This window comes from Bicyclus anynana, chromosome 3 (genome assembly GCF_947172395.1).
Source record: "Bicyclus anynana chromosome 3, ilBicAnyn1.1, whole genome shotgun sequence".
Lineage (NCBI taxonomy): Eukaryota > Metazoa > Arthropoda > Insecta > Lepidoptera > Nymphalidae > Bicyclus > Bicyclus anynana.
The window spans coordinates 13,762,297-13,776,696 of record NC_069085.1 but is presented as its reverse complement, the minus strand read 5'-3'; the positions used below and the strand labels follow the sequence as shown (position 1 = coordinate 13,776,696).

At 35.1% G+C, this 14,400-nt stretch overlaps 1 protein-coding gene across 1 annotated transcript in view; it reads right to left on the bottom strand.

Moving 5' to 3' along the window:
- Window positions 1-14,053, bottom strand: part of LOC112058283 (sodium-coupled monocarboxylate transporter 1) — a 30,433-nt gene extending 16,380 nt beyond the window's left edge. The window contains exons 1-3 of the mRNA XM_024098998.2: window positions 13,569-14,053; window positions 5,100-5,308; window positions 516-675 (exon numbers count right to left, since the gene is read on the bottom strand). Coding sequence (XP_023954766.2) covers window positions 516-675; window positions 5,100-5,299 — 360 coding nt within the window. The 5' untranslated portion in view covers window positions 5,300-5,308; window positions 13,569-14,053. The remainder of the gene's footprint in view (window positions 1-515; window positions 676-5,099; window positions 5,309-13,568) is intronic.
- Window positions 14,054-14,400: the final 347 nt, after the last annotated feature.

Sequence of the window (14,400 nt, the reverse complement as noted above, 5' to 3'; positions counted from 1 at the left end):
TATCTATCTAGATATATATATTGAGAGATGAGCTCGGTGTCTATTATCTCGGAAAGCGACCCAGTAACAGAATACCCACTAGCCACACACAGGCTTGCCAGGTCGCTGAAATTAAAAGCCGGACAGTCCAGTCAGTTTGGCCTGACGTTTGGGTAAAAAGGCCAGACAGCCAATTTATTGAGGATATTATGTACATGAGTATTAATAGGAACGACAATTTTTTGATGTAAAATCAAGCATCCATGACTATCCGTAAATTTTATTCCCACATACACTCGTCTTTAAGCCAAACAAGAGCCGGATAAGTTGGACACCGTTTATTTTGGCCGGACACGGAATAGAAAATTTAACGTACGGCTTTATCCGGACACATGGCATCACTAGCCACATACGTGAAACGACAACCATAACCATATTTTGATATTTTTCTTACTACCAACATCTCTGCAGACTTGACGATAAACTTGATCGTGTGTGGCTAGCGAAAAATACATAATTTTATTGAATAAGCGTACCTCATACGACGATGAGAGCCTCAGGGTACAGAACACCGGTAAGTACACGGTGGCTACCACTACACAGCTCAACGTAACACCCACAATGACCAGCCAGTACTGTGTGCCGTAGTTGTAAATCTCTGCCGGCGTCCCGAGAATTGTCACTCCTGATACATAACTGCAAACAAATTAATATGATAATCGTTGTATAATAGGCTAGTTGACACTTTTATTACATAATCATAAATAGTTCATTATCGTTCTAGTAGATTAAAAAAAATATCATATTTTTTACAGACATGAAAATTTTAACTATTTACAATACCAAAACACCTGTCGGCCATGATGGTTTATAGTTCAACTGCTTCATGACGTCACGTTAACAAATCCCTTAAATTATATAATTATAAAATTAAAATATTAGTTAACAATTGGTTTGACCTTTAATACATCAAGTAACATTGTGACGTCACAAAATGGACGACAGCGTTTTTGACGTTTAGAAAATTTGAAAATATACATGATTTCCAAATTTACTTTTTCTCAAATCCTTAACTTTTATTCACTAATATCGATATATTTCGGACCCTTATTCTAAATTAATATTGTTTATATTAAAGGAGATGCTCCAAAATTGTATGGAGCCCAGGTCCAGTCATTGTACCCTAGCGGAAAAGAAAGAAAATATTTTTTTAACTATTTTTGATTATACAAATCTACGAATTTACTTTAATTCCTTCGAAATAATATTATTTATCCCCCAAGAAATGCAACGCTATTAAGGGTAATAATGGCGGGTTGATGACGTCTCAATGCAGTAATCGATTTGACGTTTGCTGTCAATTATCATGTCATAGTTGCTTTATAGGCGCCATCTTGATATAACTCAAAAACTTGGGTTTTAATTTTATTTATTAATTTTTTATTTAGTTACATTTATTCACTTTAATATAATTTAATAAGATCCTTGTATTTTTAAAATTTTAATGATACGGGGTACAAGAGTGGACCTGAAATGGATCATCTCCTTTGATATGAGTCAACTATACCCTATACCTATACCTTAATAGTCACCGCACCGCAGGTTGGGCATACCACACGACGACGTCGCAACGCAACGTGCTACTCAATAGCAGGGCCGTTGATTGAATGGTGGTAATCATCATACCAGAGGTGGAGTCAATTATATATTTTTTTATTCTTTACAAGTTAGCCCCTGACTATAATCTCACCTGATGGTAAGTGATGACGCAATCTAACTAAAATGGAAGCGGGCTTACTTAGGTGTAGGATGAAAATCCACACCCATTTTGGTTTCTACTCGACATCGAACAGTAACGCTAATTCGGTTAACGTCTTTGCCGGTAGGATGGTAACTAGCCACGGCCGAAGCCTCCCACCAGCCAAACCACCAATTAAGAAAACCTCAATCAGCCCAGCCAGTCAAATCATTAGCACATCGAACCAATACGAGTTCTTGTGAGAGTGAGAGTAAGTTGTTTTACGTTCTTTTACGCGTCATTATCATCGTACGTCAATGCAATATCAAATTGGAGCATTGCCGAAAGATTACGTATTCAATGCTCCACTCTTTGAAAAATAAAAAAACTTTTGCCGACATTAGTCGATTCCTTTAAGAGCAAGTTTACATTTTGGGGCTGAAGTCAGGGTTGTTCAAACGCCAAAACTATCTTAGAGAAATTTTTCATACAATAAAGGAATATATTAGATATATTTTATATACATATTTCTGAAGCTGTTTGATTTGAATTTCCTACACTTTAATATTATATCACATGCACTTTTTGAAAATACCGAAAGTTTATGATCAGATTTTTTGTCGAACATTCTTTGCAATTAAAAAAAATATTTTTAAATGTTTTGCATTATGATGCATAGCAACACATTTGTAATGGCGGCGGTCGCTAGACGGACAGAAATAAAAGAGCGGCAAAAAATGAATGACAACTGAATGATAACATTTGACGTGCTCAAACTTTAATCTTCAAGTGTAGATTTTACAACCGTTTTATCAGTTATCGGTTATTTTGTTCTTATCACAATAGCTGCTGATAGTGCACTAAGAGCATATTTAGAAAATCGATTGCTATCCTTAGTTTACATTATCAAGGTAAGGAATATTGTAAACTAATTATTCTGTAGATTTTTAAATGAGGTGGTCATGATGTCTGGTCTGGGGTTAGGTCTGGTAGGCATTGGCTGTGGCTGGTTACCAGTTTTACCAGTGGCGGATTTGAAAATTTGCCGCCAGTAAGCTATTGAATTTTTGCAGCCCCTACTGAACTATGAAATTCGATAGATATCTTAGTTAGCAATGCTTTAAATTGTGTCAATAAAATTGCTACTTTTAATATTTTAGTATAGGACTGTACAGGACGTACAGGACTAAAATATTAAAATTATCGATACATTTTCTTTATTTCTGTAGAAGAAAAAGCTTTTTGGGTCAAATTTGCCGCCCTCTTAAATCTGCCAATCTAGGCTACAGCCTACTTAGCCTACTGGTAAACACCACTGAGTTTTACCGGCAAAGAAGTACCGACAAGCGATTTAGTGTTCCGACACGATGAAGCCACATACAAATCGTCAGTGGTAGATGGATAGCAGGGGCGAAAGTTCCTAACAACCCGATACCTATCGGGTTATTCCTTTTAAAATCTACGAGTTTTACGGACGTTAATAATAATTTAACGTACTGAGCCAAAAACACATGAACGGATTCCCTATTTGAAGATTTCAGTCTTCGCTGCTGATGGATAGCACTAATACCTCCTACTTGGCCCGCTTTCATAGACAGTTTCTTTAACATTAGGTGAAATCCAAATCCGTACCGCCAAGCGACTTAACGTTCCGGTACGATGTCGTGTAGAAACCGAAAGGTTTTTTATCCTACTCTTAAATCATAAATCATAAATCATTTATTGCCAGAATGTGGTCATATACAGATATTGTTACATTTTAATGTTCATACGCAATCTGCCTCATAGGCGTGCAAGCCGAGTAAGTTAATATCTTAGCCCGCTTCCATATTAGATTGCATCATCAATCTATCATTGTAGCCAAGCGCTAACTTGTAGAGAATAAAAAAGTCAAGAGCTAACATGAGATTGAATAAAAAAAAGTAAGTGAAAGTAAGATATTAAGATGTATAAAAGATATTGATTGAAAACTAGCTGTACAGTTTACGTTGTATAAACACCTATGCTGGAGAAACGCATGGCAGTTTGGGTAAACCGGTTACCAATATTGAAAAAGAACAACAAAACTACTTCACTAATCGTATTGGAGTTGGTACCCAAAAATAAGAATAAATCCATAGTTACCTACCTACATAAATGCGAAACTAAGGTTTTTTATTTGTTTATTACGCTTTTACAGCTAAACCACTTCTATAACTGATTTTAATTTTTTTCACCAATGGAACGCTACGATATCAGAGAGAAACATTGACTATATTTTGTGCCCGTATTTCTACGGGGAGGAACAAACTACTAAGGTGAAACCACAGGGCATCTGTTAGCGAACAATGAACATAAAAATAACTAACCCCCTAAACATTCTTCCAATATCTGGGTCAACAAATGAAGAAAACTACTTAGATTTAGATAGACATTAGGCATACTGTATTAACTATTACTTATCAATTACAAATATATACCACATTCCTGATTTTATTTAGTTTTGACTTTCGCGTAAATTCACAAAAAGTATCTTGAATTTACTATGTAAAATAACGTTGTCAAGCCAAGAACGCCGTGAAAAGTCGTGAGATCTTTAGAACCTCATTTAGTATTCCACATGTCACCCCTCCTGATATTACTAATCGATGCTTTATTCGTTTATCTTCTTCTGAGATTTACGATTATATTAATGGCCGTGATATGAATGAGCTCATAGTTAGCATAATGTTATCAGTTACATGAATGTCATGTATCTATGATCATGGTTTCACAATATTATAATGCTTAGAATGATGTTTATAATCACTAGGTCTAATAAAACAACGTACTCCGCCTCGTCTATGTCTACTCGAGATAACAGTTTATCTATCTATCTATTTGTTAACAGTTGTCTGTCTTTGTGAATGAGATTGCCCAGTAATTAGAATTTTACATAGAACTGGAGTCTCATATTGAAGAAAACATTTTTTTTTTCCCAAATTCAAAAACTAAAAGAATTAGGCCAAAACGCATAACATTAGTAATATTGAAAATATGTTAATGATTCAAGATATGAAAAAACAATCAAGCCGATTGGGATCTTTCGTTAAAATCTGTACCTAATCCCTTTGCGAATAAGTGACTTATTCGAGTCAACCGTAACTATCTATATATTAATATTATGAAGATGTAAAGTTTGTGGTATTGTAGGGGGTAATCTCTGTATCTACTGAACCGATTTTGAAAATTCTTTTACCACTAGAAAGCCACCTTATTTGTGAGTGTCACAGGCTATATTCTATCCCCGTATTCTCACGAGAACTGTAACTACGCGGGTGAAAATGCAGGCATCGGCTAGGTATAAGTAAAATATATAAGGTCAGCCGCATTGGAGAGTAAAGTATATATTTAATGCTATTACCTAGCTATTAAAGACATAGCGACTGGAAAGGTGGACATCGCCTTTCCTCCAAGCAGATAGTCTTTGATGTCGACCACAGCTTTGCTGCGCGAGCCCACAGCGCTGTACCACACGCCGCCGGCGCAAGAAGCGGCGCACAGCACACCAAATGCCACGTAATCACCCACGCCGAAACCACCTTCTGTCATTGTGAACGCCATCTTGCTTATCTGTAAAAGAAAATAACAAGATATTAGTATGCAAGAAAATTATTTTGGTACCTATTTGTACTAGAACATATCCGGGAAAACTTAACAAGCATTTCTGTGTCATGACATGAGGTTTTGTATGCCTCAAGTTGGAGAGCGCAAAGCAGCTCTTGTGACGTATACTAGCGGACGCCCGCGACTTCTTTTTTCTTTTTTTTTATTCTTTACAAGTTAGCCCTTGACTACAATCTCACCTGATGGTAAGTGATGATGCAGTCTAAGATGGAAGCGGGCTAACTTGTTAGGAGGAGGATGAAAATCCACACCCCTTTCGGTTTCTACACGGCATCGTACCGGAACGCTAAATCGCTTGGCGGTACGTCTTTGCCGGTAGGGTGGTAACTAGCCACGGCCGAAGCCTCCCACCAGCCAGACCTGGACAAATTAAGAAAATCTCAATCTGCCCAGCCGGGGATCGAACCCAGGACCTCCGTCTTGTATATCCACCGCGCATACCATTGCGCTACGGAGGCCGTCTTCGTCCGCGTGGAAGTCAGTTTTTCGCAAATCCTGCGTGGTGCATGGATTTTTTCGAGATGAAAAGTAGCCTATGTCTTAATCCATAGTAAAATGTATTCCCATTCCAAATTTCAACCAAATAGCTTCAGTAGCCACTGCACAAGCAAACAGACACACACACGCTTACGTACAATATTTCGCATTTATATATCAGTGTGTGTCTGATGTGATAGACGACAAGCAAGGGTATACTAATTAGCCAATTTTAATAAAATTCTCACAACGTGTGCAGTCTTATCCAACTTGAAATATAGGATAGGATTAGGGTTAGGGTAAGGGTAGGATAGGTTTTAGGCTAGAGGTAGGGAAGAAGAAAGTGCACATAAGTCAAAGAGAAGCTTGACCTTGGCCAGGTCCGTGGTTTTCAATATAAATTTTCCCGCCCGCTGTTGGGAAGTTGGTATGCAACCCATGGTGCTTCTAAGAGCACGTCAAGAAGTAGGGCTCGGTAATTATCATGAAATTTTTTGTTTGACTGTGGCCGTTAAATAATTCAAGATTATCACCCTATAGGTTCATTAACATTGTTAGGGCTTATAAGGTCTGCCTGGGAGGTCTGGCCTTTTGATCCATTAAAATCGTCTAATAATTATGAAAAATAAACATTTAACTAACATGATTATTCATTATACGATACATATATAATTCGTACATTGTGTAGTTTTTTTTTAGTACGTCGTTAAGAACATAAGACCTCGTTAAATTTTTCAAGGCGACATTTATTCAGATAAAATATCATTCGGTTATTGTTTTTCTTAAAAATTATGTTACAATGTTTAAACAACTTAAAAAATATAAAATTACTGACGACTGTAGTATTTAGTATTATACGTGTATAATTTATCTTTGGGACCCCAACGTGCTGGAATGGCGACCCCGCACTAGAAAGCGCAGTGTTGGTCGACCCCCCACCAGGTGGACTGATGACATCAAGCGAGTCGCAGGGATTCGCTGGATGCAGGTGGCTCGTGGTGGCATCGTCATGTTTGGAAGTCCCTACAAAAGGCCTGTGTCCTGCAGTGGACGTCCATCGGCTGATATCTTAGACCATTAATATCGCTGATATGATGATGATGATGATGATGATGATGATGATGATGATGATGATGATGATGATGATGATGATGATGATGATGATGATGATGATGATGATGATGATGATGATGATGATGATGAATGATGATGATGATGATAATTTACCTAGTACTTCCTTGTTTTTAAATTCGATTAAATTAATATAATTCCATCATAAAAGGTATGTTCTGTAAAGGTATAACTCCAATGAAATCATAGCTGCATTTAGATAAGAAAACGATTAAAACGTAAGTAGGGGCTCGTAATCTGATATCCTTAATCCTACGTAAAATATTGACAGATTTCTTACAAATTAAGTAAAAATTGTTCCTATATCTTTTTTATCTATTTCCGTCTGTGATAAGAAACATGATTTGTGCTATTTTACGAGTTTTTTCACACTTAACGTTGATCTCGTGATAAAAATATAGGTACGTATCTAGATTGAGTAAAGTTCAAAGTACAAGGATAAGTGGGTATTACGCAATGATAATTTTATACTATAGATTTGTTATGTCCCTAGAAAATCATCGCAAAAAGTGATCCGAATAGTAACTACAACACTGAGTGCGCACTTGCACAATTCCGTCCTTAATTTCATTATATTTATATGTGTGTATCATTTGTTTAAATAAAGTTCGTTGTTGACCACACACAACTAACATTGAGTTGTGTATAAAGGACGTGTCTCAATTTTATATGGAGGCTGGGCCTTTATTACGAGTGTCAACTAAGCAGAACAAAAGAAAACACTTTATGTTATTTTTATTTTAAAATAACATAAAGTGTTTTTAAAAAACACTTTTACTGTATTGTCAATGTTTAATTTGTAGTCAAGGGAGCGAAACGAAAAATAAAATTATCTAATTAAAGCGGGTTCTAAAAATTCTGAAAATTATTTCCTCAACAGCAATTTGTATCTTCTATCCGTAAAAAATACTATAAACCTGCTTATAAATTATAAATAATAAAGGCCCATTTAGGGACATGTACTTTCCTCTTTTGAGCGCCTTATTTTTCATGCGCCAGTAACACCTCTAACAGTATTCAACATCATTGGTATGTATGTAGGTACGTACCTACTCGTATTGATAGTGTATACCCACATATCAACTTGAAACAACAACTTCCATCTATTTGTTGTAATGCTAACAAACTTATATCAAGTACCTATTTTTAAGCGACTTCAAAAAGGAGGTTCTCAAATTGATCGGTATGTTTTTATTTCATATACATACATCGATTACTCGAAAACGCCTGAACCGAATTTCTTTTTTTATGACTAGGTAGCGGACGCCTGCAACTTCGATAAAAAAAAGCTTTTCACATAAAAATTAAAAATGTACACATTGTACGAGTTATACACTAATATTGTAAAGGCGAAAGTTTGTGTGTAAGTGTGTATGTTTGTTCCTCTTTTACACTGTGACTACTAAAGCGATTTGGCTGAAATTTGGAATGGAAACAGATTTTACTCTGGATTAACACATAGATTTTATTCCAGAAAAATTTAATTCCACGCGGATGAAGTCGCGGGCGAAGAAGAAGACATACTAAACTTGCACCCAAAACCGATATTCGTCGTTTGTCTTTAACACCTGGTGCTTATTGCATCAACCATTAGTACAAAAATCCTCCGTCGTTAATATGATATGATTAAATAATCGTTAGCGTTACTAGACGTCAATCATTTGTGTAATACAAGTTTTGTATAAATAATAATTATTTTAATGGACATCATTAAAATTATTATGATTCATCAGGTAGGTACATTTAAAATTTATTATCTGCGAAGATTTTGGTTGAGCCGTGCCGCGATAGCCCAGTGGATATGACCTCTGCCTCCGATTCCGGAGGGTGTGTGTTCGAATCCGGTCCGGGGCATGCACCTCCAACTTTTCAGTTGTGTGCATTTTAAGAAAATTAAATATCACGTGTCTCAATCGGTGAAGGAAAACATCGTGAGGAAACCTGCATACCAGAGAATTATCTTAATTCTCTGCGTCCGCATTGGGCTAGCGTAGTGGACATTGGCCTAACCCCTCTCATTCTGAGAGGAGACTCGAGCTCAGCAGCGAGCCGAATATGGGTTGATGATGAAGATTTTGGTTGACGATGACGTCACATTATATTAGATTGTATCTAAGTACATCTAAATTGGTTTAATAGTAGTATCTATAAGCACTTAAATTTAAAAAAAATTGAAATATTTGGATTTGAAACGTTGAATGAAATACTATTTTTTATCTGATCAAGGCTTTGTAGGATAACAGTGTTTAGAAATAAAACACAATGAGAACATAAGAACTACAATGTTATGTAGATAGTGGTAGAATCTATACAAATAGTCAACTGACGTTTTTAAAGTGTTTGTAAACTAAGCTTAATTTTTGAATTTTGATAAAGGAAATCTTAAGGGACCGCGGATTCTTAAAATGATTAGACTATTTTTCATTTTTGTTTTTTTTTCTTTTTAAAAGAATATCTGCCATATCTTTTATAATATGACTAATATTCCCATGCCCCTCCAACTAGTCAGGAAATACTGTGCTAGGAGTGGGTACGACAATAGACCAACGGGGCGAGGATCGAACCACTACCCCTCAGTGATGAGTTCAACTGCTCTTACCGTTGAGCGTTCATTTCATTTCATTTCATTTCATGATGATGAAATGATTTTTGCCTCAATGGGCAGGGCAAAAAATGTTATATTTAATAACTACAACATAATAGACTATTTATAGTAAAGTCCCAGTCATAAATACAAACGGTAAATCTCTTTTAATATAGTAAATAATGACGTGCAATTTATTTTGAAGTTTACCTACTAAAGATAAACTAAAAAACCAAGCTTTATGCAAACATGAAAATTTATTTACGTAGTATGACCAGTTTCCTTTACACACATCCTTGTTACATAGCTAGCCAGAATGTTTTGTATAAAATAATTATATTAGATAATATGTAATGTTACAGTTATATTGTAACGACGTTGTTTTCAAACGTCAAAAACGCTGTCGTCCATTTTGTGACGTCACAATGTTATTACATGAACTAAACGTCAAACTAAATTGTTATCTGATATTTTTATCAAACGCTCCGTTTGGTAAGGATTTGTTAACGTGACGTTATGAAGCAATTCAAAATATAGACCATGATGGCCTAATGCTACGTAGGTATGTACTTACTGTCAAAAAAATATTTAAAAATTAATTTTTTCATGTAATCGCGTTTTAATAAAATATGATAATTTGTTTTTCAATCTAGTAGAATGATATTGAACAATTAGAACCATTTAATAAAAGTCAACTAGCCTATTGGTTGCCTACGTTAGGGTATTTTCCTACATCTTACCTAGATATACCTAGCTATATATAGCTATACCTAGATTAAAATCCTGTTAAGTGGGAAAGTATTTTATTTGCTCTTATATCTTAATGATTTTGCAAGGCCAACCGGAATTATTTTTGTATCGACCTACCAATTCTACTTATGGGTTAACTGGTTTTCATTGTATATAATAAGTATATAGAATATTTTCCAGGCGACAATACAGAATTTAATATTTTATTTCGTATTATTTTCATACCAATCTATACTAATATTATAAAGCTGGAGAGTTTGTTTGTTTGTTTGTTTGAACGTGCTAATCTCAGGAACTAGTGGTGCGATTTGAAAAATTCTTTCAGAGTTAGATAGCCCATTTATCGAAAAGGGTATAGGCTATATATTATCCCGTATTCCCACAGGAACGAGAACCACGCGGGTCAAACCGCGCGGCGTCAGCTAGTTTTAGTATAGTTAAGTTTAAATTGTAAGAAGTAAAGTTCCTGAGATTAGCACGTTAAAGCAAACAAACAAACAAATTCTTCAGCTTTATAATATTAGACCTATAGATAACACAGACATCAATCTCCTATGAGGAGGGAGGCTTGGCTCACTACACAGCGGGTCGTTAAAATATGCTGATAGTTATGATAATTATTAAATCCTGAAAAAGTCAGCGCTTTACTCTTGTAATTACAGATTTAGTCATGTAATCATTGCATAACTAATTATTATTATTCTTAGAACGGTAATAGATCAGATTTTTTCTTTTGTCGATTGCAGTCGCATCGCATTATCGATAATGGTAATGACAGCATATTATTGTATAATAACCTACAGAATCAAAAACTATATTTTTCATTAAAATTCCGTTATATTATGTACAATATATATGCTGTTTATTATGATTAACTATTTATACACAAAGATTACCTAAAAATCTTCATCTTAATGTATGTGATAATATTGTTTTTAATAGAGATTTAGTATCATTATCATAATGTTCATGTCTGTCGCTAATACTAGGTATTTGATTGAATGCCTTGTAGAGTCGTTGAACTAAACACGGCCGTGTAAAGAGGACAGATCAAAGTCCAAGTTGGCATAATATTTGGAAAGATATTTCGCAAGTCGGTTCAAAACGTAATCTCGTGAGAGACTAAACCCGTTCTCCAAATAATAAATAATTTATTAATAAAATGATTTTGAAAACTATATAAATATTTAACACTGTAACTACTTCCTTATAAAAACACTAATTAAAAAATAAACACAACAACAATCGACTCTTTTCTGTCACACGACTATAAAGTTTAAAGAGTGAAGAAAATAACTGGACACTTTCGATGCGTCTACACTCGGCAGCCAGCGCTGGCTTATCATGAAAATTACTTTTTGTATACGAGGTCAGTCGTGAGCCAGCATTCATGCCTATTTCAACGGCCCAGGCCTCCATATGGAGCTTAGACCCACCAAGCTGCTCCAATGCGGATTGGTGGGATTAGAGTAATAATGATAAAGTCATTAACGACCACTATCAGATGTTAATGATAATGACCGACGGCTTAACGTGCTCTCCCGGTGCAAATGGTGTGTCGACTGCCCGACTTCGGGCTGATAATTTTAACTGAAAGTTTCTTAGAAGAAAGAAAAGCTCTGTATCTCATATAGCAGAACCCAGGCTTCAAACCCAGGACCTTGTGATCCAAAACCACATAGGCTAACCACTGAAGTAACTAGACGTTCAAAAGCGGCTTTAGCTTCGTCTAAACTTAGCATTATTTTAAATGCCCACTGTTTGACATAAACCTATTTGACGAAAAGTTGTGTGAACCTCGGAAAATTAGGCAAATTCTTTTTGTTTCATCAAATTAAATTTTAATGCTTAGGGTGCTTATCTAATTTTCTTTGTTTTATTAACCTTATGAACTGATAATAGTCAGTAGAAAATTCTGATCTTCTAGGCAGAGAAGTTCCATGTCAATTAAGTATTTTCTTGACGGTGTTTCTTCACTTACTTTGGTACATTTACAACTCGGCATGACTACATGTGATTAGTCCAAATCTGGTTTCTCTGACGTCGTCAATGACGTTTTTTTTATTATTTACAAGTTAGCTCTTGATTACAATCTCACCTGATGGCAAGTGATGATACAATATAAGTTGGATAAGTTGGTTGATTTTCATCATACTCAAGAGTAGGATGAAAATTCACATCCCTTTTGGTTTCTAGAAGACATCGTACCGGAACGCTAAATCGCTTGGTGGTACGTCTTTGTCGGTAGTAAACGTAATATACTTATTTATAACAACATAAATTTAGCCTAATTTATTAAGGACTAGCGGACGCCCGCGACTACGTCCGCGTGGAAACCAATGTAAACTTTCAAGCCCTATTTCACCACTTAAGAGGTTTAATTAAAAAAAAAATTTAATCACGTTATATTTCGTATTTTTTTATGATTTATGAAAAAAAAAATTAAAACTGTAACTCTAAAAATGAAGGATTTTCCATGCAAACTTTCAACCCCTATTTCACCCCCTTCTTATTTTATTTTCGCAATAAAAACTATCTAAAAACTATCCTATAACATTTTCCGCATTATGGTCTTAAACCGTGCTAAGTTTCATTTGAATTCATTCAGTAGAGTCAGCGATGCCCGAATAACAAAAAAACACGGACAGACAGACAAAAAATAAAAAAAAATATGGCTTCAGTATCGATTGTTGCCCTGCAACAAAAATTTTCAAAATATCTTCAATGTACAGAATGTACAAAAAATCAGGTATTATAAGTATAGATTCTAGATGGCGCTGGCGTCCGTTATGCCACGGTAACGTTTGGTGTTACAAATGGTATTAGTATAAAATCTCAAATTGCGAATAAATTTATAGAATTCGACCAGTTTTATTATAAGTATAGATAACATATTTCCTACACAATCGATTTTACGTTCAATTAAATTGTTACTTTACTCGAAACAAAATTATTTGTTAGTCACAAACAAATGCGTAACACGTTTAAATTGCTCCGAATCACGAGTAAGTATTAATAAATCATCCGCATAGCACGAAGTTTACGTCTTAATTATATTACAGTTGACATATAGAAGTCTAATAGGAATTTTATTTTAAGTCTAATTAGGCATAGTATGTATTTTAATCATTAATATTTACAAATAATATAATTTCAATTCTACAATAAATGCATTCACGTCTATATTCATAGAATTTTAAATGTTTTTTTTATCTATATGTATATTAATGATAATTTTGTAACAGGTTATAAAATGTTAATTACCTGATAGTTTATTTATATTTTAATTCAAGATCCAAGGAAAACCTATATGCCGGAAGGAGTTGTATAAATTCTTCGCATATATGGTTTATTGCCAATAACACAAGGCTGCATAAAACGTTCACCGGTCGGCAATGTCAACAAGACCACACGATACGACTTTCACTCAACATCACTCACAACTCACAAGGTATCAATTGCATTCCATGCAAAAAATATCTTGACGCGCGGTCTACATTCTTTGGAAACTATTTTGAATTTCCCGCCCAACGCACGTCACATCACTAATGTCAATGTCAATTGGACACACGCGTTACACTCACATCGTTGCCATCGGAAATATGGCATTCGCGAATTAAATTGCGAAAACAACGGAATAAAATAATCGACCGTCCGCGTCGATAGGCGACCACTCGATGCACGAGTGTGGATTAAATGAATGAATTACCACGTGAACGCGGTAAAATTAGTAACACATTTTAAACCGCGACGCACACATAGGCACACATTACGTCGCAAATGCCATACACCAATTTTCCGCTACAATAGCGCTATCTAGCGGCGACCTACAAACTATAATACCTAGATGTCTAGAGCCATGGCACTGCTTTACCGACGGTTTCATTAAACCGCGAAAAGCGTTGTTTACCTTGTGAATTGTGATAACATTTGACGAGTCTAATATACAGTTTTAATTTAAAACATGAAAATATAATATTATTCAGAGAAAAATATCAATATAATAATACTTACATATATTGACATTATGCCTGCAAAAATTCATGATTTTTTATAGATACTAGATCAGAAAACTTAAAACACAAAGACAAACACT